Source organism: Babylonia areolata, chromosome 1, assembly GCF_041734735.1.
Source record: "Babylonia areolata isolate BAREFJ2019XMU chromosome 1, ASM4173473v1, whole genome shotgun sequence".
NCBI classification, from domain to species: Eukaryota; Metazoa; Mollusca; class Gastropoda; order Neogastropoda; family Buccinidae; genus Babylonia; species Babylonia areolata.
In genome coordinates, this window is record NC_134876.1 from 90,915,654 (window position 1) to 90,940,541 (window position 24,888).

General features: G+C 38.2%; 1 protein-coding gene across 2 annotated transcripts in view; it reads right to left on the reverse strand.

Moving 5' to 3' along the window:
* Window positions 1–24,888, reverse strand: part of LOC143289160 (cadherin-87A-like) — an 80,096-nt gene that overhangs the window by 45,067 nt on the left and 10,141 nt on the right. For both annotated transcript variants that reach the window (XM_076598077.1, XM_076598067.1), the window contains exons 6-19: window positions 24,708–24,794; window positions 22,983–23,081; window positions 22,185–22,325; window positions 21,357–21,470; window positions 19,366–19,444; window positions 17,227–17,348; window positions 15,905–16,111; window positions 14,797–14,952; window positions 13,700–13,861; window positions 7,194–7,267; window positions 5,088–5,358; window positions 4,421–4,563; window positions 1,311–1,383; window positions 316–388 (exon numbers count right to left, since the gene is read on the reverse strand). In XM_076598077.1, coding sequence (XP_076454192.1) covers window positions 316–388; window positions 1,311–1,383; window positions 4,421–4,563; window positions 5,088–5,358; window positions 7,194–7,267; window positions 13,700–13,861; window positions 14,797–14,952; window positions 15,905–16,111; window positions 17,227–17,348; window positions 19,366–19,444; window positions 21,357–21,470; window positions 22,185–22,325; window positions 22,983–23,081; window positions 24,708–24,794 — 1,801 coding nt within the window. The remainder of the gene's footprint in view (window positions 1–315; window positions 389–1,310; window positions 1,384–4,420; window positions 4,564–5,087; window positions 5,359–7,193; window positions 7,268–13,699; window positions 13,862–14,796; window positions 14,953–15,904; window positions 16,112–17,226; window positions 17,349–19,365; window positions 19,445–21,356; window positions 21,471–22,184; window positions 22,326–22,982; window positions 23,082–24,707; window positions 24,795–24,888) is intronic.

Here is a 24,888-nt window from a genome sequence, read left to right on the forward strand (position 1 = left end):
TTGCCTGAACCCCTTCCATGCGAACAGGCATGCAGAAGATAAAATACGCACATTATAGATCATGTAATCCATGTCAGCATTTTGTGCATTATGGAAACAAAGACATGCCCAGCATACACATCCTTGAAAACACGAGTATAACTGGCCACATTGCTGGGTAAAAACAGTCATACATGTAAAATTCTACTCTTACATACAAGTGAATTTGGGAATTTCAGCCTACAAATGCAGAGGAAGAAGAAACCACTGAAAACATTTGTCATGTACAAAGCTGAGACTGGAAGGAACAAACAGAATACAAGCAGAACAACTTACTTTTTGGATAATCCTCTCTAATGCTAACTGTTTTCTCGAACTGTGTGAACGTTGGTGTGTTGTCATTAATGTCCTGGCAGACACACACAAAACATGGAGATACTTTATCAACATGACCAAATGCATTGGCAGAAAGAAAACAGCTAGCATAACCCATTCCATACAGATGGTTCTTGTCCAAGTGAACTAGTACTTTCCAGTTAGATATTCCTCCAAGTTTTTCTTGTATTACTTTCAACCGATTTATAGATTTTCTTCTCCTTTTTTAAAAATACATAACAATCATCTGAAATGCAAATCTGGCAAGCGACATATCCATTTATTTGTATCCCAAACAATGAATAACAGTAACCTTTACTTTTTTTTTCTTTAACCCTTTGCAGATTTGCTGACAGTTTGCCTTCTAAATCTATCTGTTAAAATCATTATATCATCCATGATTTATCATAACACTGAATTGAAAATCAGATGCATTACTTCTTGCTCACTGATGTTGCTTTCGATTAAAAAAAACGCATGGATTAAAAATTCCAAACTAGGCGCATTCTCTCTCTCTTTGTATTTTAATTTTTTAACATTTCCAGTTGATCGTTTGATCTTGCTTTCTTTTCAGCAAAACATTATGATATCTCATCATAGTTAGTGATTCCATTCATCAACACTTGCATCATTATAGAAACTAGCAGTTTCAGTGAAAACAGCCAGAACAGGCATCTGTTAATGTATGTGAATGTGCATCTGTGTGGTTTTCGCATTTTCTTAATCCTCAATGCTCTATCTCATGTCCTAACAGATGCAGTGCTGTATACTGTTGCCTACTTCTGCACATCATCACTTGTCCTTGAATAAAGTGAGGTGTTCATATGCGCATGCATGTGTGCCTGGGAATAGGCGTGAACATACAAGATGTTTTCATGGTTTATGTAAACATGAGTGCTTAAGAAATATCCATTGCTGACTTGTGATAATTTTATGAAGGGTATTAAGATACTTACAATTACGTTGATTATGATACCAGCAGTCGTTCTTATTCCTGAACCATCAGAAGCTGCAGCAGAGAACCTGAACCTGTGAACAAATAAGACATCAGGAAGAAATTATGTGGGGCAGGACAAGAGGGGATGAAGGTAGGTTGAGGGAAGGGAAAGAAAAGCAAGCAAGCAACATGTACACCTGCACTTGGCGCACCGAAAAAAGAACCCATGGCAACACAGTTGAAGTCTTCTGGCAAAATTTTGTAGAAATCAACTCTGATAGGTAAACAAATATACATGCATGCACTCAAGGCCTAATTAGCATATTGGATTATGCTGCTGGTCAGGCATCTGCCTTGCAGATGTAGTGTAGTGTATATGGATTTGTTCAAATGCAGTGATGCCTCCTTGAGAAACTGAAACTGTGGTAGGATTCACTTTACACAGCAAAAACCACATCCGTAAGGGTATCAGATATTTCAAAACTTGATTCCAGTACTCTCTCTCTCCATTCTTTCCAGTCCCTTCCCCCCTTCTTTTCTCTTTTCTGCTTTATTTTTTTTCCTTTTCTTTCTTTCTTTTGGGTGGTTGGGGGATGGGGGGTGGGGGATGGGGTTGGGGGCTGGTGCTGTAAACTTTTGGTTGACTTAAAGTGTAAACAAAGTGAGTCTATTTATAACCCAGTGTTCAGTTGCATGTGTGTGTGTGTGTGTGTGTGTGTGTGTGTGTGTGTGTGTCCTTGGTAAACTTTAACAATGCCATTTTCTCTGGAATTACTTTGTCTACCAATACCAAATTTGGCTTAAACATAGTAGGGTTACAAAAAATCTTCAGTCATGCCAATGACAGGTTGAATGTCTCCCAAATATAGCCGTATTTCCAGTTAATTAACAGTTTATTGATGCTCGATCTGGATTCCAAAAGCACTGTTACCCCTTTGCAGCTGCCCGAATGCAGGCAATGCCTGGTTAGAAGATGCCATGACCTTTTTTTCTTGTTCGCAATTAAAACCAAAGAAATACAAATTATGGACAGAACAGATACAGTGACACTGACTACATTACTGACGTGTTTACTGCATATGAATATTCTAAAGTGGACACTGAATTAACCCCTAAGCTGCTTATATGATGAGATAACTTGTCATTGAAATATTCGGACTTTTCCCTGATTTGCATTGAGTTCGTTGACAAAAATTTGGTAGCTTCAGCTTTGGAAATCTTTCTAGATTCTATTCATAGCTAGAAATCCCATCTACGTCATGAGGCAGTCCTTTATTTGAACGTTTTGGTTGGGTTACTGCCACAGTGTTTGCCTGGCTCCTCTCCTTGCTCGCTCAACAAAATGTCAGATTCCGAGCTCAAGACATGCGATCATGTTGCCCAGAATCAACCAACATTGCTTTCTTTAACTGATGCTCAGAAATAATTGAAGTGTAAATTCAAAGGAGAAGACAGTGATGAACTTTTATTGGATGATTTGACAGAAAATATAGGAGCAATGAAGAGACTGGCCAAGAAATGACTGTCAGTGAGTGATGCTGACTGTACAGCTGTAGCAGATGACAGGAAATGACTGAATTATTAGCAGGACATAGTGTTAGTAATTTTCTTGGCACTCAGCCAATGCCATCTGGTGAGAACTGGATGAATTGACTGTGTTAGAGGGGTGAAGAGGAGAGGGGTGGAGACCGATGGGGCATGGCCCCACATCCTTATTATCATCTGGAGAAGTCATAATGCACTGTGTATCTGTCTTTTTTTTTATTTATTTTTTTATTTTTTTTATTGTGGTTATTCTAGTATAATTTGTGTGTGCAGGTATTATCCATTTGTCCAGAAAATATATTTTAGAGCCTGACTCGATGGCAACGTCTCCTTTACCGTCAAATCAAAAGAATTTCTTCAATAATCATTGATGTGTTCACTGCATATGAATGTTTTAAAGTGGATACTGAAGTAATTAGAATGAACAGAAAAGAGAAACTGAATGGTCGGTGTCATAGTTTCTCAGTGAGTATGAAGAGCTTGTTGAGCATGGATCTCTGCCAATCTATAAAAAAAATGGACACATATTGCAGGTGTTTGAGGTGATGGGAATGTGTCCTTTACTTTGGACTTCTTAACCCTTTCACCGCCAGTCAATTTAGAGTACAAAATTCCCCTGTGGTATAAACACAGAAAAGACAGTGGCTAAGAATAGCTGGGGATTCCCTGTGCGATGTATAGAAAACATGGCCTATCCTTCAACCGAACATTAAGAACAGTAGATTCATAGATAACAGACCTATGAATGGTCACCTTTCAGTGACATGGGTCCTCTACTGCACCTGTGCATAAATGCAAGTTTGGCGCTGAATGGGTTAAATGCCCAAGATATACCAAAATATGATTTAAACAGCGTTATCACTTCAATTAATGCTGTCGAATTATTCCACTAAAACAAGATACTCAAATGATAATTTTTTTATGTCACTGTCAGAGCTGCGTTAGCGCAGTGGATAAAACCACTCATTCTCAATTTGAACATCAATGGTTCCAATCTGCGTGAAAGCCATTTTTTCTTTTTTCTTTTTTAAATGCGAAGCTTTATATAATTATAATAAAAAATAGAGAACACATTTCAACAAACTAATTTCTATAAGTTTTCTTATTATCATTATCTTTTTTGTTTCCTTTGAGTGTATATCACAAGTGAGTCTTGAAGGCCTTGCCTTTCTTGTTATCTTTAATTCAGCAATGTACAGCCTTTTCAAAAGTAATGACTGTGCGTCAAATCCATCACAGCAAAGTGATTGACTTCCACTGACTTCCAATCAGTTTACAACATATGTTGTAAGTTGTGTGATTGTATATGTGCGAATGCATGTTTGAGTGTGACGAAGTTTGTTTGTGTGGGGGTTTGCACGCACACACACACACATGCAAGTGAGTATATGAATGTCGGCTGTATTTTTTGCATGCATATTTTCATTTGTCTAAGTGTTGATCAGCAGAAATCTCTGAGTTTTCAGAACTATCAATTTCACAAAGACCTTCACAACTAGCAGCTTCACAGACGTAAGTGCGGGTATGTTTGACTGAAGGAACAAGTGCACTGACAAGTATACAAACTTTCATCTGGAAACTTACACGCCTCTGCCATTAATAGTATCATTGAGTTTAATGGGATTTCTGGCTGTGATTTCTCCAGTGTTCTGGTTGATAGTCCAGAAGGCAGCATCTCGACTGTTGACCAAAGAGTAAGTGACTTGATCTCTGTCGCTGTCAACGGCCTGCAACATAAAAGTATTCAATGTATGATACTAAGTCCTTATATTTTTACCAACACAAACACATACTGAACAGTTCAAAAACCACTGATCAGATCAAAGACATTCTATCATCAGGTAATATATATAGATACACAACAATCTTGCTACTATCTTAAAACCTTGATTTCTCACAAACATCAGTGACAAAAACAATCACAGGTACATGCACACTTACTCATCAAAATACAGTTATCATTCTTTCTCTGTCTCTGGACCTTGCAATTGGGATGAACTTCCTCTTTCACTTTGTCAAGTCTCCACACTCAGCTCTTTCAAGTCTGGCCTAAAAACCCACCTCTTCCTAAAACAGCCTCCATTCCCTGCCTCTTCCTTGTCTTCAGTTTCTCCAGTTTTAGAGTTATGCATGCGTGTGAATGACTGGTGCGAAAGCACTTTGATTTGTCTTTGCACAAGATTCAGCACTATATAAATACTATTATTATTATCATCATTATTATCATTATCTCACCATATTCTAAACATACCTTGACAAATAAGCCGTTTTCCACTTTTGTCTTTCCCTCTTGAATGAAGCGGGTGTAATTCCCAATGAACTCTGGAGGATTGTCATTCACATTGAGGATCGTGATGATTAACTCTGCAATCTGATTTTTGGATGGGTCATTTCCTAAGTTGTCCTCGACCCTCACAGAAATACTGTAGCTTTTTTCCCACTCATAGTCTATGCAACGTTTGACACCAGGAGTGGGGCAGTCTTCCACATACACTGTACCAGTGACTGGATCAATACGGAACCTGGTAAAACAGAACAAACAAAATACTGCCATGAACAGAATTAACAACAGCAGTGATTTACAGTCAGTTTATCATGTGTTCAATTCAATTTCTCTGTGTTGTGAACCCATATGGTAACCAACGGCTACTGAAGCAAGAAAACAGCTATAAAATCATGTAGCAGTACAGCATTTCTGAACCCCTTACCTGCCCAACATTTGAATTATTTTGTCTTTCCTGTGTGTCAAGGAAAAACTTGGTGTTTCCACCTAAATGTGAAAAATAGGTGCATTACTTCTTCTGAGGTATCTCCTTCAAATTTAGCATGATGATTGCTCACACAGTGTACTTTAAGCAAATGATAGAGTTGTTATAATTTCATTGATTGTATTACTATTAAAATTCCATTGTATAACTGTTGTTACTGTTGTTTTAAATCTGAGTCAAAGAAAATTTCCATGAAATCAAGTGGTTAAAATTATCTGCATCACAATCAGATCCTGGATTTCCAGTGAAATTTGTTTTTGTTGGGTGCCTGTGGCCAAGTATTACACCAGAGCTTGATGAAAATGAAACAGACCAAATTCTTAACAATCACTTTAAGACAAGAAATTGATGATAAATGATAAAAAATATAAAAAAAGCATGCGTCACATAAATTAAACAATATTTCCCTTCTCAATTATTTCTCCCATGTTCAAACAAACTCCTCTCTCTGAAGATTAGTTTGCCTATTTATAATTACTATTCATTTTCTCTTGACTTCTCCCAACTACCTGTTCCTGGATACTTCCTATGCTCCTGTAGAAAGAGGTCATTCTCTGCCTTTTGTCCAACAACTCTGTCTATTGCTCTCGGAAAAACAATTCATCTATGTACCTTTAAAACAAATCTTAAAACTTACCTCTTTAAAAAAAACACCTTTCATAACAAATAGTGCTGTTGTCCCAGGCTGATGGCAATGTGAGTGCGTGTGATGGGCGACTGGACAGAAAGGGGGTGGGAGGATGTGTGGTGGTGTGGTTCAAAAGGGAGAATGACTGCCGGTTTTTACCCCTTTTACTTCTACCCAAAACTTTATTTTCCCATCTTTACAAATCCACTGTATGCAAATTATAATGATGCTCATTTTTAGTTGTACATATTTTAACTGAAATTGCTCTTAGCTGTTTAATCGTTCTTGTGTGTGTGTAACAGATGTAGTACTGAGAGTATGCTATTTTGTGGGTTTTGTCCATTGTGTTTTTACAATAATAATGATTTGTGTTTTATTACCCTTTTATATGTTTCTACTTCTTTTTTGTGTGCTATCTCGTTTCACTTTAATACTGGATTTGTAAAGTGCTTAGAGCTTGCTCATGCTTGTATAACTACGCTATATGAACATAAAATATTATTATCAGCATTATCATCATTATCTCACAATAAAAAGCTTGAACTCAACAAAAGACAGATAGGCGAGAGCCATATGCTTTCAAATCTTCCCCCCCCCCCCCAAAAAAAAAAAAATCCAAATTACAAAATAAACAACACCAAAAGCCATTTTCAAAGTTTGTACAAAGAAGTAGACCAGGAAAAATTGTAATGAAAAATCTCTCTTATTTGATGAATGTTGTCTCCCATGTACTTGCTCAACATAAAACCACTTTGGTTTGTATAAATGGAAGATAGAAATAAACAGTTTTAGAGGACTGACTTTGCATGCAGAACTAATTTTATGAATAACATGAAACAGTTATGGAGCTCCAGTTTTTTTATGTCCTCTCTGGGTTTATCTCATTTAGGTATAAATAACAGACATAAAATCAAGAAACGAATGAACACCAAAACACACATACAAAGAAACATATGCTTACAATCCTTCAGCATGGTCAATGAAGCTGTATCGGAGGCCATCATTTCCATACAGCTTGGAGTCCCTGTCAGTGGCCTGGAAGTAGGAAAAAAAAAAGAAGAAATTACTCATAAGGCACTTTCAGGATTACACAATTTCTTCTCAGAATCAAACAGTGAATAATTTAACCCTTTCGCTGCCAGGAAAATAAGATTTAAGTGAAATCTATTTGCCAGGGTTTTTTCACAAAAAACGGGTATAAATTAAAAAAAAATTCTGTGCTCTTTGTTATTGGAGAAAGACCCATAAAAGTATACATTTTCTGAAAGGGAAATGAATAAAGAATACAAAACACATGATGTTTTCCCATTTTATATATTTTAAGTGACATGCTGTTGTTTTGAAATCAGTGGTTTGTTTTTTGTCACATTTTCAACTTGTTCATTACAAACATTAGTCAGGTAATTTGCACAAAAATATCATTTTCTGGACAAATGGACATCTGCACACACCAAATCATACTAGAACAACCACAATATAAAAAAATGAAAAAGAAATAGATGCATTGTGACTTCTGCAAGTGATAATATGGATGTGAGGCCACGCCCCCTCAGTCTCCACCCTCCCCTCCTCTTCACCCCTCTCACACGGTCACTTCATCCAGTTCTCATCAGACCGCGTTGGCTGAGTGCCAAGAAAATAGCTCATACGGCGTCCTGCTAAAAATTCGGTGACCTGTTGTCTGCTAGAGTTGAACAGCCGGCATCACTCACTGATAGTCGCATCTTGGCCACTCTTGATTGCTCCCTTTATTTTCTATCAAATCGTCCTATAAATGTTCACCACTTGTCTTCTCCTTCAAATTTATGCTCCAATTCTTTCTGAGCATCAGCTAAAGAAAGTAATCTTGGTTGATTTAGTTCGCCACGATCGCATGTCTTGAGCACGGAGTCAGTCCGACATTTTGTTGAGCGAGCGAAGAGAAGAGCCAGGCAAAGACTGCGGCCAGTAACCCAACCAAAACGTTCAAATAAAGGACTGCCTTATGACGCAGATGGTGTTTCTAGCTATGAATAGAATCTAGAAAGATTCCCCAAGCTAAAGTTACCAGCATTTTTGTCAACGAACTGAATGCAAAGCAGGGAAAAGTCAGAATATTTCGATGACGAGTTATCTCGTCATTGTGGCAGCGAAGCATACATGCTTTCCATGATGAGTTATCTCGTCATGTAGGCAGCCTAGGGGTTAAGTAACAAGGATCTTGGATTATTCTACTTACATACACACATATTTGTTTAAGTATGAATCTATCTAATGTGAACCAGTATGTTGATCATATGTCCAATCAACAACCATTTAACTAGATCTAGTCATCAGCCCCATCCCAATGTAATATGTAATGGGAGGCATAAATCTAAGTCTGCACATGAACTAATAAGCCCTGAGTGAGCAAGTGAGTGACAGAGAGAGAGAAAGAGTGTGTGTGTGTGTGTGTGTGTGTTCATTCTTTTCACTATTAGTGATATTAGACGATTAAAAAAACAAAACCAAAAAAAAAACATAAAAAATATAAAAAAGTGGGGTGGGGTGGGGAGAGGGGAAGAGAAGTCAGGATAATACAGAAAAGGTAGAAAACTACTAAGAAATGCATAACAAACATGAAATTAGCTTTAACAGTAACAATTCAATAATGATGATAATAACTAAAACCATTAACATAATCATGAAGTACATTAAAGGAATGTAGAAATAGGGCTAGCAACTAATGCCTTTGAAAGTTCTACTAAAAGAATCTCATTAGAAATAACTTCCCCAAAATCATCTGCAGAATAGTTACTCTCTGTGAAATACTTGGGCAAGAAGATATGTAACTGCTGACATTGAAACAAACTGACCCAAGCTGAACTGCTTACCACAAATGCACATAACATTTTTACTATATTTTGTCTTCAGCGCATCAAGTTTTATACAGAAGAAAGCAGAGGTTATTAATCTTGTATAGCAAGCTGATGAATTCGGTATTTTTTCTTTAATAATATGTTCGGGGAATAATGTCCCTTTCTGTTTTGAAAACTTTGCCTTCTATCGTTTATGAAATCGACCCCATGCTGTTTTTCCTAACACAGTGTATGCTTCTTTCACAGAAAGTCGGACAAGTATTTTTGTCGATTTTTCAGAATCTTCTGCTCCTCCTTTAGCAGCTTTATCAGCAGTTTCATTGCCATAAATGCCCACACGAGAAAGCACCCAACAAAAGCTGACGACAGTACCTTTAATCCTCAATGTACCAAATGATTTGCCTCAATAACTAAGTCAGGTCTTGTTTCAAGGCTAAATGATTCTAGAGCATAAAGTACTGATTTAGAATCAACAAAGAATGCTATTTTCAAGAAAACTATTTGATGGCTCACCAAGTAGCTCAAAGCTTATATAATAGCAACAAGTTCAGCTGTAAAAATGAAAAGATTCTTTCCAATAAAGAATGATTTTTCAACTTTAAAAGCAGGAATAGGAAGCTGCGCCATCAATTTTGTCATCAAGAATGGATCCATCTGTAAAAAAAAGGAGATGATTATGGTATTTTTCTGCTATGTGTATTCTGGCAGTACTCCTCGTGATATTGATGTTTTCTTCCTTTTTTGTTTCAGAATAATTGATATCAAAATCTGCTTTCAATATTCCCCCAAAAAGGAATAGAGTATAAGATGGTTTTACAGCTAACTCGTTCATGTTAACACCAAATTCTTTTAACAGATTTGAAACACGTGTGTGTGTGTGTGTGTGTGTGTGTGTGTGTGTGTCCCCCACCAATATTCCTTGTGACCATGAAACACTGTAATAAAGACATTCTATTCCATTTTATCAATATATCTAGCTTTACATTTCTAGATCAGCAAACAAAACTTAATAATGTCTTCTATTTATCAATATCTATCCTTCAAACTGAAAATGAGATTTGGCAGACAAAAAAAGTCACAGACCAAAGTCAAACCTCATCCATTTGAGTCAGTAAACAGTACTGGGCTAAAAAAGACTTAGTATAAACAGGGATTAAACTGGAGTTGAGCCAGAGGAGTACAGAAAATCCCAATAATGACTCATCTGTAAGTTTATAACTTTCAGTGCAATGACCAACATTGAAGCCTTTCAGGTTCTTTATTATTTCTCTGTAATTACTCCCTCTGAAATTCAACTGACCTGCCAGAGCTTTATCATTAATTTTAGCAAAAATCGGAAGACTGAAAAGAAAAGAAAAGAAAAGAAAAAAAATAATAATGGACACTTATCATTAATGTTCAATACAAGAAGGTACCATAACAAAAATTAATGCTCGATGAGCACACACCCATGTTCCTTTCAACACCTCTTATTTTTTCATCTTCCAAACAGGACCAGAAAATGCAGCATGGCACAGTGCCCAGCTTCACAATGCACAATGTGTGCATCTATTTCATGTCTGATACTGGTGTTACAAATATATCTTAAAAGAATACCCTGTCCAACTTGATCAACACCCTCAATACCGCTACCGGTACAAGACTTGTTCCATCAGCTGGTCTGGTCTGATTTTTTACCTTCAACAGAATTAGCTCATTTCGTTCTGTGTTTAGATCTAGGAGTATACGCATTCCAAATATTTAACTCTGAAATTTCAAACATTATCACCGCCTGAATAGTTACTGTGGCCCTATGCTTTGTGTGACCTCCTCATTTGCAAAATTATTACAAGAATTTTAGATGATGTTGGGAAAGGTAGATTGTCAATGTCTAATATGATTTTGTGAAATCAGGTTCTGCTAGACTGGCACTAACAAAAACAAATTTAGGTGATGCTGGAAAGGTCAGGTTATCAATGTCTAATATTATTATGCTAAAGCTGAATCTGCTAGACTGGCACTGGTAAACATTCCAAAATCAAATTTGACAAAGAACACAAAAATATAGAAATTCAACACGTGCGCGTGCACGCACACACATACAGAAAGAGAGTGAGAGAGAGAAGTTTCAAAGACAGTCTCCCATCAGCTCATGTAAACCAGAATCTGCTTCAGTAGAAACGATGCGGGTGCAACACATTTAAACAACGCAGCACAACACATAAACAAAGCAGCCCATCTCCCTTACAGTGACAGTGTATACATCAGAACAGAGCAACAACCAACAACACCCATCTCCCTTACAGTGACAGTGTATACATCAGAACAGAGCAACAACCAACAACACCCATCTCCCTTACAGTGACAGTGTATACACCACAACAGAGCAACAACCAACGACACCCATCTCCCTTACAGTGACAGTGTATACATCAGAACAGAGCAACAACCAACAACACCCATCTCCCTTACAGTGACAGTGTATACATCACAACAGAGCAACAACCAACGACACCCATCTCCCTTACAGTGACAGTGTATACATCACAACAGAGCAACAACCAACAACACCCATCTCCCTTACAGTGACAGTGTATACATCACAACAGAGCAACAACCAACGACACCCATCTCCCTTACAGTGACAGTGTATACATCACAACAGAGCAACAACCAACAACACCCATCTCCCTTACAGTGACAGTGTATACATCAGAACAGAGCAACAACCAACAACACCCATCTCCCTTACAGTGACAGTGTATACACCACAACAGAGCAACAACCAACAACACCCATCTCCCTTACAGTGACAGTGTATACATCAGAACAGAGCAACAACCAACAACACCCATCTCCCTTACAGTGACAGTGTATACATCAGAACAGAGCAACAACCAACAACACCCATCTCCCTTACAGTGACAGTGTATACATCAGAACAGAGCAACAACCAACAACACCCATCTCCCTTACAGTGACAGTGTATACATCACAACAGAGCAACAACCAACGACACCCATCTCCCTTACAGTGACAGTGTATACATCACAACAGATTCAGTTTCAGTTTCAGTAGCTCGAGGAGGCGTCACTGCATTCGGACAAATCCATATACGCTACAACACATCTGCCCAGCAGATGCCTGACCAGCAGCGTAACCCAACACGCTTAGTCAGGCCTTGAGAAAAAAAAAAAAAAAATTAAGTGAATAAATAATAGAAAAGCGTACATAAATAAATAAATAATCACAACAGAGCACCAACCAACGACACCCATCTCCCTTACAGTGACAGTGTATACACAACAGAGCACCAACCAACAACACCCATCTCCCTTACAGTGACAGTGTATACACCACAACAGAGCAACAACCAACAACACCCATCTCCCTTACAGTGACAGTGTATACACAACAGAGCAACAACCAACAACACCCATCTCCCTTACAGTGACAGTGTATACACCACAACAGAGCAACAACCAACGACACCCATCTCCCTTACAGTGACAGTGTATACACCACAACAGAGCAACAACCAACAACACCCATCTCCCTTACAGTGACAGTGTATACACCACAACAGAGCAACAACCAACGACACCCATCTCCCTTACAGTGACAGTGTATACATCACAACAGAGCAACAACCAACGACACCCATCTCCCTTACAGTGACAGTGTATACATCAGAACAGAGCAACAACCAACGACACCCATCTCCCTTACAGTGACAGTGTATACATCAGAACAGAGCAACAACCAACAACACCCATCTCCCTTACAGTGACAGTGTATACATCAGAACAGAGCAACAACCAACAACACCCATCTCCCTTACAGTGACAGTGTATACATCAGAACAGAGCAACAACCAACAACACCCATCTCCCTTACAGTGACAGTGTATACATCACAACAGAGCAACAACCAACGACACCCATCTCCCTTACAGTGACAGTGTATACATCACAACAGATTCAGTTTCAGTTTCAGTAGCTCGAGGAGGCGTCACTGCATTCGGACAAATCCATATACGCTACAACACATCTGCCAAGCAGATGCCTGACCAGCAGCGTAACCCAACACGCTTAGTCAGGCCTTGAGAAAAAAAAAAAAAAAAATTAAGTGAATAAATAATAGAAAAGCGTACATAAATAAATAAATAATCACAACAGAGCACCAACCAACGACACCCATCTCCCTTACAGTGACAGTGTATACACAACAGAGCACCAACCAACAACACCCATCTCCCTTACAGTGACAGTGTATACACAACAGAGCAACAACCAACAACACCCATCTCCCTTACAGTGACAGTGTATACACCACAACAGAGCAACAACCAACAACACCCATCTCCCTTACAGTGACAGTGTATACACCACAACAGAGCAACAACCAACGACACCCATCTCCCTTACAGTGACAGTGTATACATCACAACAGAGCAACAACCAACGACACCCATCTCCCTTACAGTGACAGTGTATACATCACAACAGAGCAACAACCAAAGACACCCATCTCCCTTACAGTGACAGTGTATACATCACAACAGAGCAACAACCAACGACACCCATCTCCCTTACAGTGACAGTGTATACACCACAACAGAGCAACAACCAACGACACCCATCTCCCTTACAGAAACAGTGATGACACTGGTTCCTCCACGAGCATCCTCTGACACTTCAGCTTCGAAAACCCTTTTCGTGAACTGTGGCGATTCATCATTGACGTCTTGCACCTCAACGTGCACTGTGGTGCTGGCCGAGCAGTCAGGTTTCTGCTTGTCTCTTGCTACTACCTGAAGATTTTCACCATCACCACCATCATATGCATTTACAACAAATGAATCTGCTGTACCATGCTTAGAAAAATAAGAAAAAGAAACACCCAACCAGCCAAAAAAACAATATATATATATATATATATATATATATATATATATATATATATATATATATATATCCAACAGTCAAAACAAATCTATGCAATAACAGCAGATCATCTATTTTGCATCAAGTAGTTACATGGCATTTGCACTAATCTTGAATGCTTGAATTCAATTTTGCTTGGTATATTTGGCTGTTGCTGGGTTTTTTGTCTTATCTATTTGTTTGCTGTTTTCATTTTTCACTTGCAGTTTTGTGCATTTTACACATACAAAAAACAACAAGAAGAAAGAATGGAAACACAACATGCATTCATGCAGAAAACTGAAAAAGAAAGAGAGAAAGGGGTGTAAATTCAACAGTAAAGACTAACAAGATAGGACAAGACATGTGGACAGGTCTGTTGAAAGTATTCACTCTGGTACAAATGCCTGGTAAGGGCCTAAACTATATCTGCAAATTCAAACATGCCAGGCTTGGTGTCCTATTTCCTGAGAGAGTACCAGTGTTACAAACAAACCAGTGCTCACACACACACACACACACACACACACACACACACACACACACACACACACACACACTCTCAAACCTGAAACACAGCTATTACATACTCATTTCATTCTCACAAGTGAACCAAAAACCCAAAACATGATTTTCTGCAGGAATAATCAGCCTGCAAACACACACAAAGTGGTATCAGGCACCAGCACCAATTACTCCCAAAATTGTGACCCACAACATTCTGAAAGCAATGCTGGGGTACGGTGCAGATTTACACAAACACCCGGATTGAATTTTTTTTTTAAAAGAAGAAAACAGGCAACTGTATACAAACAAAGCTCACCACCAAGTCATAGGCTTTTGTATTGCTCTCATAATCTATCTTTCTGCTGTCAATCACTCGGATGAAAATGCTGGCAGGTGTCTGGTCTCCCACAAAGTCCAACTCAAATGTATTTGAAGGGTCTATCAGACTCAAGGTGAACTGCCTGTTGTCAGTCTGGAACAGAATGCAATGGATAAAGATTAAAGGCGCACATGCACTGCACACACACACCGCACTCACTCACTCACTCACACATTTGCACACACACCTATACTCCAACACTCATACACACACACACAACTGCATTAATCAATTTATTAGCAAAATCAATCCGCTATGTGCTCCTATTTGACAAAATATATTCAATACATATACCGGGTACTCACTACGCTGAAGAGTTGAGAAAGCAAGTTTCTGTGTTTCACAAAACATGTTTCGTTTTTCTTTTGTTCAAACAAACAGATCATACTCTTTTGGTCATGTCCTGCTGCCGTTTTATTTTAAAAAACTAGCTCAAATAAACTGCGATAAAACAATCCATCTTTTTAAATACGATGGTGTATGTGTGTGTCCCTATATCTGAGTGTATATCCATAGCGTGTGCGTGCTTGCACATACCTATGCATATGTGCATGTGTGTGTGTTTGTGTGCACATGTGTTAGTGTCCTTTCTGTCACCTTCAGCCTGGTTCACTTGGTGCAAATACTCTCAGTGCACACATGTTACTTTGTCCTGTTTGTTGCTGTTCTGGGACTGCTCCTTTCATGGAAATCCCTGACTTTTCTCCTTAAGGTATGGTTTTTCAATGGCTATCAAAGACATTGTTCATGTCATTCGCTTATCTCTGCTATTGTGCCACCTATCTTAAATACAATGTTTAAAATAATGCAGTGTAATGACTAAGTTATAAGTTATAGCTATAGGTTACCTTCTACTGATCTAACATATGAACTGAACATTTTTATCTACAAGGTTCACATTGTATTGATGAAAATGAAATGTGCACATTTGTTCATTCGAGCATTCTCTCTCTCTATCTCTCATTTCCATGTCAAGTCTGATTCTGACATTCACATGTAATATAGTCACTCTGTCATCCATGCCCATTCAGATCGTGACACTTACAATATAATCCTTGTCGTTGAGCTCCAGCTGACCATAAAGGTTAGTTCCAGTGACAATGTTCTCCGGCACATTAAAGGTGTAGCGGTCTCTGCTAAAGATAGGGCAGTTATCGTTGATGTCTGTCAAGGTGATGGTGATGCTTGTCACTGCTGTGGTAGTGGGATCATCACCCAGCTGCTGAGTGGTCGCGTTCAACAGCTCCCTTGCCTGTCCAGAAATGATTCTTGTCAATGATACAAACACAATGCTGGCAGCAAAAAATGTCTCAGTACGGGACTTAGAAGTTGGTGTCCTAAGTACGTTAAATCAGAAGTCACTCTTACACCACCATAGTGACTCAGCAGCAGTGCAGTGTCTCCTATGGTGTGTGGCCTCCTGGCAACCTAACACTGATATTACCCTGTGGAATGGCTATACAGGGACTGGGACAGATGAACTGGAGTGTGGCTGTGTGTGTGTGTGGGGGGGGGGTGGGGTGGGGCTGGAATGAGCCGTGTAGGAGTAATGCTACTGAGACAATGCAGATGATCCGACAGCAAAAAAGAAAACAAGACAAAAAAAAAAAATTAAAAAAGGCAACAGGAATCTCATATATCCACTGCTTCTGAGTGCATAATGTGTAAACTGCTCTGCTATGGTTCTTATTCTCCTTCTTCTTCTGCGTTTGTAGGTTCCAGTTCCCATGTTCACATTTAGGAGTATGACCGTATCTACCCCACCATGTAGGCACCCATACTCCATCTTCAGGGATATTGCTATAGCTGATTTTATTGCCATATTTTTTGGTCACCGAGAAGCTTCAGATGACAAGGCATACAACCTGGTTTTTCAGAATTATTTCATCTGTACATAAGGTGCACTGGTCTAAGTATAAGGAGCAATAAATTCAAATCTTAAAATAGACAACCACCACTAATTACAACCCGATGACAGGCTTCTGTAAAAAAAAACAAAAATTACATTACATGCTTTGATTTGGCTGTTCATGTAAGCAAGTCGCAAGTATGCTGACACAGGTTTACAAGCAATCAGAACTTCTTTTTTAAATCAGGGGAAATGCTTTTTGCATTGTATTGCTTTATAAACTGGAAACAACAGCAGCTGATGCTTAACACTAAGAAAATAATGCCCTACTACGCTCTTTATCTCCATCCAAATAGCCCAGCTATTCATCCTTAGGTAATGGAGGGCTTTCTGACTTGAAGCGAACCAAATCCTTATTTATCTTCAGCTGTGACAGCCCATTACTCACATTTATACACTTAACAGATTCCATTTTCTTGTATGTAATCCATATAACAAATCTGCAAATTACAACTGACCTTGAACTGGAGATTGAACGCTTCTCCAGGCCGGCGATCAGGAGCTTCGTAGTCCAAAAATATTTTATTTGTAATGTTGCCATCAATGGGATTAACAGCAAAATATCTCTGGGCTTCATCATCTGCAAACACACATATCAGCTATGTCTGATTCCAACAATCAGTAGGGTAGGTATGGGTAATTGCGAACAGCGTGTAATTGCGAACAATTCATATACTGCCCCACTTCAAAGCGTTCTTAACAGTTGCATTTCACAATTTAAAGTTTGCTTCAGCCTTTTCCTAATATCGTAATGAATATCCATTTCAAAGAACCAGTCAAACATCAACTGTTTCTGGCTATTTCCGTGCTATTTCTTCTCTTTGCGCAGCACTGCTGACCAAGGTTACAAACATGCTCTCAAAATCCTAAAATCAAGGGAAGCAAGTTGCAGGACTTGGAACTTGGACACAGTTTATAAGAGTTGATTTGATTGGATATGTTGAATGCGCATTACCAGTGGGAAAATTTAAGAAAGCATATTGGTGACAGATCAAAATGTCAGTTTTGACAGGAATCTGCAAAATAGTGTCATCTGCAATTAGACCATAGGATATTTTGACGTGAGTGTATTTGTGAATGATGCTGCACAGTTACTGAACACTCTCAAAAGGGTGTGTTTGTATGCAGTGTGGGGTGTGTGTGTCTTAATGTCTGTTTGTGTGGTTGTATGCATGTGTGATCAAAACCAACAATACAACAGTCTGGTGCGATGTTCCAGTTGTTGTTGTCTCGTTCGTCATTATCAGATGGATTCCCCCATCTCCTCAATGAAAGCGGCAGTACGTCGCAGGTCCTCCAGACCTCCATAGAGCTTCCGGGCCGCTGGGATTGGGTCAGGCCAGGTTTTCTCTTGGAGCGCTTGGTGGAGCGGGCAAGACTGCAGCAGATGTTCTGTTGTCTGGCTGCCTGTTCTGCAGGGGCACTGCTCTGTGTCGTGATGTTCCAGTGATATGTTATGTCTAATGAGTTAAAGGCCTGCTTCTGTTTTAATTGTCTGCATGTACCCAAAGCCATCGTTCACAATTAGACTTGCCCGTTCACATTTACCCTCAGGCACCCGTGCTATTTCAAAAGTCGACAAAACGTTGAAAAGAATGAGCAGATGAACTTTTTCTGGTGTATCCGTCGGTGAAAGACTTCATAAAGAAAATAACTATGTTTGACTATCGCACGACATGTTATCTTTACAGTACACATGTAGAGCTGGTCGCTTCGACCAGATCGTTCGCAATTACCCATACCTACCCTACAGTCTACAATCAACATGAGGATAATTGCAACCAATCAGAGATCATCAACCAACCAACTGAAACTTAATAATAACAGACAGTACTTTTTTCAACACTCAGGCTACTACTGGCTCCAGAGTTCTGCAATGATGCTGACATGGACACATATTCATTTGTTCAACAATACAATAGTGTAGTGAGTAAAGAACCAATGGAAATTTTCATGTGTTCAATTTTCAAGCATAATATACACATTAATCTTTAATCACTCCAGACAAATCCAGTTCTTTTGACAAAAATTGTGACCTTAACCTTTAACTATACCAGTTTCAAGAAAATCAGAGTCAAAATATGAACTCTATCCAGCTTTTTATTTCATTTTATTTTACATGGACATGGCCATAATCTCTGACATCTTAGTTCTTGTCAGATTTTCATAAGGCAGGTGACTGCAAAAGTCTATTCATAACTACCATCTCACCAAGTCTGGTTCCTATACTATGTGTGGCAGCTGAGAATGTGCACGCATACGCCCCCCCCCCCTCCCCACCCCTCCCCTCAGACACACACACACACCTAGAGACCTGGAGATCATGTGTTACAGACTACTAATTATGTTTACAAATGTGAGTGAACAAATCAACCAACATAAAATCAGGTGCCATATATAAAACCTCACTGCCTAAGGTATATACCAATCTTCATTCACTTCCAAATCAAAGAAGATAAAAACAGCGGTTTAGGGGGAGAGGGGAGGGGTGGGTTTTTTGGGTGTTTTTTTTTGTTGTTGTTGTTTTTTTTGGAAACCAGTCATCTAATCATCTACAACTGTACAAGCAAAGGAAAACACCTTCAGTGGGCACTCACTTCCAATGAGTTCATATCTGATGGGCCTAGCATCTGCCTGGTCACTGTCAATGGCCAAGACATAATCAATGACGGTTCCCTGAAAAGACACACAACACATTCTACACCACGAAATATGCAACCAACCACTGATACAAAAATAGCCTATGTGAAAGGCCACATTCAACCACCACAATAAACTCATTCTAACCTTATCTGACCATTTATGTTTATACCTGTACCGAGCACCAAGTAATAATACAGAATTCTCTTTTGGCTACTTGATTTATCTGGTTTGCTAACTTGAAACTCATTCTCAAATGACTTGTTCATATGCCACATTGGCACTATTTCCTTCTGCACTCAAGTTTTGTTCAGCAACACATGTCTGCATGAACACCTGACAGCTGGACAGGAGGGTGGGGGTGGTACTTAAGGCCAGACACGGTAGTACAAAAACGTATGAAATAAACTTGAAGTTTATGGCTTTCTGTGACATGGTATGCAAAGATATTGGACTAAACATGTCTAAAAAGGTCATTTTGTGCAATTTGTCGTGACGGTTTCCATGGAAACGAATCCAAAATGGCCGACAAACAAAAAATTAAAAGCTTAAAACTTCGGTACCTTTATAGATATGTTATTTCTGTTTGTTTTATTTAATTTATTTGTATTTGTTCTCTTATTATAGTGCAGTGGTATTTTGGAATTTGAATAAATACATTTATTATTATTTTTTTGTTGAAATGAGTATAAATTCCTTGACATCATTTTTTTCAAATGAGTGTATATTCATTCTTTTACTAGTACTATACAAACCACTGCACTATAATAAAGATGAATACATTAAGAAAGAAAGTACTAAGTTTGAACATGCTATCTTTTAAAGTTTTTGAGCATTAGCATTTTGAAAAATGGTATTACGAGAACAAAACACAAAACTGAGAAAACAGGAAAAGAAAGAGATGTCCTTGTACTCACAAGAAATCACACATACTGATGCTGTTTAAAGCTTTATTTAAGTGAATATAGTACCCAGGGGAAACGGACTATAAAGATTAGATTTGAAGAAGCAAATTATGCGAAAAAACGAAAATCACAAAAAATCATGATTTTGGTCAAAATTTCACTACCGTGTCTGGCCTTAAGCAGCATTCATGGGGCAGAAAGTTAATCAATCACACAGTTTTGTATCAACCTTATGTTGTATCTTAACTTGCTTGGGATGATGATTTTGGGAGGATCCGAGGAAAAGATAAAAAAGAAAGAACACACACACGCATACAGAGACAGAAACAGAGTGAGAGAGAATGAGTGAGAGAGAAACTGGGATGGTGCAGGCAGAGAGAAAAAGGAATAAAGGGGGGTGGGGGTGGAAAGCAACACAGACAGAAATAACATGCACAGTGTGAAACCTTTGTACATGTTTTGGTTATCATAAGAATTTATAAGTTTTACTCTTGAAATTTGTCATTTACTATGCTAATGATCTGTTTAGATATTTTACTTTTGAGGTCTGCCATTCACCTTGGTCATAAAATGACAATGCTCTGTTATGATATTGTATTGTTGATGATTATTTACTTTGGTTATAAAAGTCTTTCATTCTATTAGCATGGTTATGGTCACAATGGAACTTTTGTTTTAATAAACACATGTTAGCTTCCCCTGCTCAAGCAGTGAGACCCAGCAGGCTGGGTATATAGAAAGAGACAAGCGTAAAGAACAGAAGAGCTGCAAAGTCTGTCCATAAAACATACAATGTAGACATAGCTGTCACCTATGTGCATCTTTGTTTTGTGTGTATGTTTACTGCACTTGTGTCAGTTTGTATGTGCAGATCTGTGTGTCAGTGCATATACATCTGTATTTACATGAATGTATGTATATACATACATAAGCATTTTATGTGCATTTGTACAAAGGCACATGGGTGATTCATGGCGTTGCTCTGTGATGTCACTGCAAAGCTGATCATTGACAAGTGCTGTTAACACACATCCACATCTTACCACAGGATCTCCTTCTGGAATGATTTTGCTTTCAGCACGAATAAATCGAGGAGGGGAGTCATTGATATCCAGAACTTTGATCTGAATTTCGTGGACAGTGTCGAACTGGCCATCCTATAAAATGAAACAAAAAACTCATCTTATAATTTTTTATTTTTTCCTAAGGACACACTGACATAAACAAACACATACACACACAAAGGGTGTGCAAGAGACGCACAACATGCTTTGAAAATAAAGAGAAAGAAAACCAGATGCTTTCCCAAGAAAAAAAAGGTCCATTGAAGTGTCCTTCACTTACCATACAGATATGCATAATAGCAGCAGCAGAAAAGAAAAGTGCAAACATAAAATTAATATTCATTCAAGACTTGACAGCAGCTTTCGGTCCCAAACATGTCACACAGAACAGATAAATCAAACAAAACAAATACGCTGTAATCTCAATATGTTTGTTATGAAAGCAAATATAAATGAGGCATAACGCTATACAATACAATAACTTTCTGAAATGTGTAAAAAAAAAATCAAAATTACAAAGAAAAAGCCCATTTGATTCATGACAAAGTTTAGCACAACCTATGTAACAATAAAAATCAAACAAAAACATCTACTTCTTTCAGGCACAAAAACATTGTCTCACATGGAAGATCACAGAACAGGAATCTTCCTGATGTCAGCATCAAAATGTTGCAGCCTGACATTATGTGAATCCGAACAGAAAAAAGATGATACTTAATATTCTGAGATCTGTCACAAGCAACACATCTTTGAGATGATAAGAACAGGCAAGATAGGAGTGGCCTGTAAGCAATCTGAAGATCTTACCGAGGCCCTCAGACGAATCGAGTAGCTGTTTTTCTTCTCGTAGTCCAGAGATTGGTTGAGAAAGATATGCCCTTCCCAATTCTTGTTGCCATAAAAATCGACCTCAAGTACGAAGATGCGACAAGTATCATCATTTGGATCCTAAAAACAAAAGCCAATGTTAAAACTGTATCTATTTGTTTATGTCAAAGCCAACACAAATTAACACATGTACACAGGAACAGGGACGCATTATTACATGGACAGGAATTCAATACAAAATTGGTGGTTCAAGCAGTAGGCTCAAACCTATTTTGTTCCAGTTTTTTAAATCAAATGTGACTGTATTTCTTTCAGTCTGAAACTAAATATACATGAAATCAGTTTTAAATCACAAATGATGTTTTTAATGCAGATGTGAACCACAACACAGTAAATAAAACCAAGTAACTGTGAAAACACCCATTCCTGGGTATCATTCTGTGTGTGTGTGTGTGTGTGTGTGTGTGTGTGTGTGTGTGTGTGTCTATCTGTGTGTTTGTATGTGTGTAAATTAATTCTGTCATCCATTCCTATCCATTATGATAAATGTTCTTGTGAAGCGCATCGAGCTCTAAACCATACAAGCGGGGTGTGTTATGAAAACTGTTACATTATTATTTTGTTAAGCCCTACTCCCTCATTTGTCCCTCATTTATCATTTCTTCACTTTTCTCAAATTGACATGTCTTCAAAACCAGCTTTTACAAGTTGTGACAAAAGACATTTAGTTGGGGGTGGGTGGGGGTGCGGGGGGGATCAGCAGAAATTTTGACTTACGTATTGGGCATTAACACATTCCACTGACATGTAGGCAGGGTTCACAGTGTCGACGTCGTTGACTGTCAGGTAAAAGACTATGGAGCCAACTTGGTGATCCTTTCAGAAATAACACAAAAATGGAAAAGAAACAACATGAAAGTAAAGCAGCTTCAGAAGCATCAACTGTAGCTTCAAGGCATTGTCATCATTTGTCACAGGCTGTACTTTTTAAACAAACACAGCTGAAAATTTGCTTCTCAAATCTAAAATGATGACAATTAAGTCTAGCTAACATGTACAACTCAAACAAGAATGAAATGTAACACACCAAAAGCAAAGCAACCAATGGATATGTTCCTGCTGCAGAAGTGTAACAATAAATCAAGCACCAGATAAGCTGATCTGGTGTAAAACAGACACATCATGATGTTGGAAAGTGTATGAGTGTGTGAATGCATGCATGTTTGTCAGAGACAGGTTTTATTCTTTAAACTTTTTACTCCTATTCTATTATTCCACAAGTCTGTAAAATATAAAAATTCAAGTTAAAACATCTGTATAACACAACAAATTGTTGCATTTTCTTTCAGAATTGAATCTGGGTGTTGAAACCAAATCAAGAGAGGCAAAGCATTCATGACTCACATGTGATTCCAAAGAGATTTACCTCAGAATTACATGCATTGGGAAAAAGATAAAGAAAAAAAAAAGAGAGAAAAATTGAAGTTTAGTCATTATTGGTTTTCTCCTGTCATTCACTTCTAAACTGGAACCACTAGGTCAAACAGTATACATTTTTGTGATTGATGAAAGGCTCATGGAAGAATAAATGGGCTGGAACTGGTTAGTTATCACATCCGTGCTTCAAGACAAAATCTGAAAATCAAAACATATATTCTATGCAAGCTGAATTTGATGTCTTTTGTATTTTCTTCTGACATGTGACCCAAGTTCTTCCACATGTATGCCATGTTTTGAAGTTCGTTTTGGCTTAAGACAGTTAATGAGTTTTTACAATGTGTATCATCATGGGTATGAATAATGAGGTCATCATTAAGATCAGATAATAATCAAGATCTTGTGTACAGCATGCTCTTAGTGCATGCAAAAGAACTCATGGCAACAAAAGCACTGACCATGGCAAAATTCTGTAGAAAATAAATTCACTCCAACAGAAACACAAATACACTTGCAGACAAAAAAAGAAAGAAAGAAAAAGAATGGTACTGTACAGTGGCAATTATACTCTCCACAAGGAAAGCAGCCCAAATTTCACTCAGAAAAGTCTGTAGTGACAAAAAGTAATACAATACAATCTAAGGCTTCCAAGGACACACCAGAAAATATGAAGCTGCTAACTACCACAGCCAAAGCAAAGTAGAATGTTTCTAGCAAAATTCAACATAATAGGTTTCTCTGTTGATCTGAATCAGTGAAATGCGTTTTCAAAATTTGGAGAAGGAGGCAGAGGAGCAGAAGGGATGGTGCTCACAACTACAGCTGTCCTGATTTCTTTATCTGTATGATTGCTGGTTTCATGGTCAGACAACTTAAATTCAGAAGAAGGGGAGGGGACAAGAGCGGGTGTGATCAAATTTCATCATTTGTAAGACATTACTCATAAAATTTTCCACACAAGTAAACTTTTCCACAGAAAAGCCTAGCTAGCAGTACCAAATCTTGATCATGTTTCATTTTCTTAATATGCTGATAAAATATGAAATCGAAGAAAACAATAATCACCTCTGTCAGTGTTGTTTCCTGCTGGGTCTCTGAGAACACGGGTTTGTTGTCGTTCACATCCATCAGAATAATCGGTTGATTGTAAGTCTGTTCAGGAAAAAAAAAAACCCAAAACTTTCATTCTATAAAAAAAAAGAAGAAGAAAATAAATGCAGAATTCTTAAAACATGAAAGAAAAAAA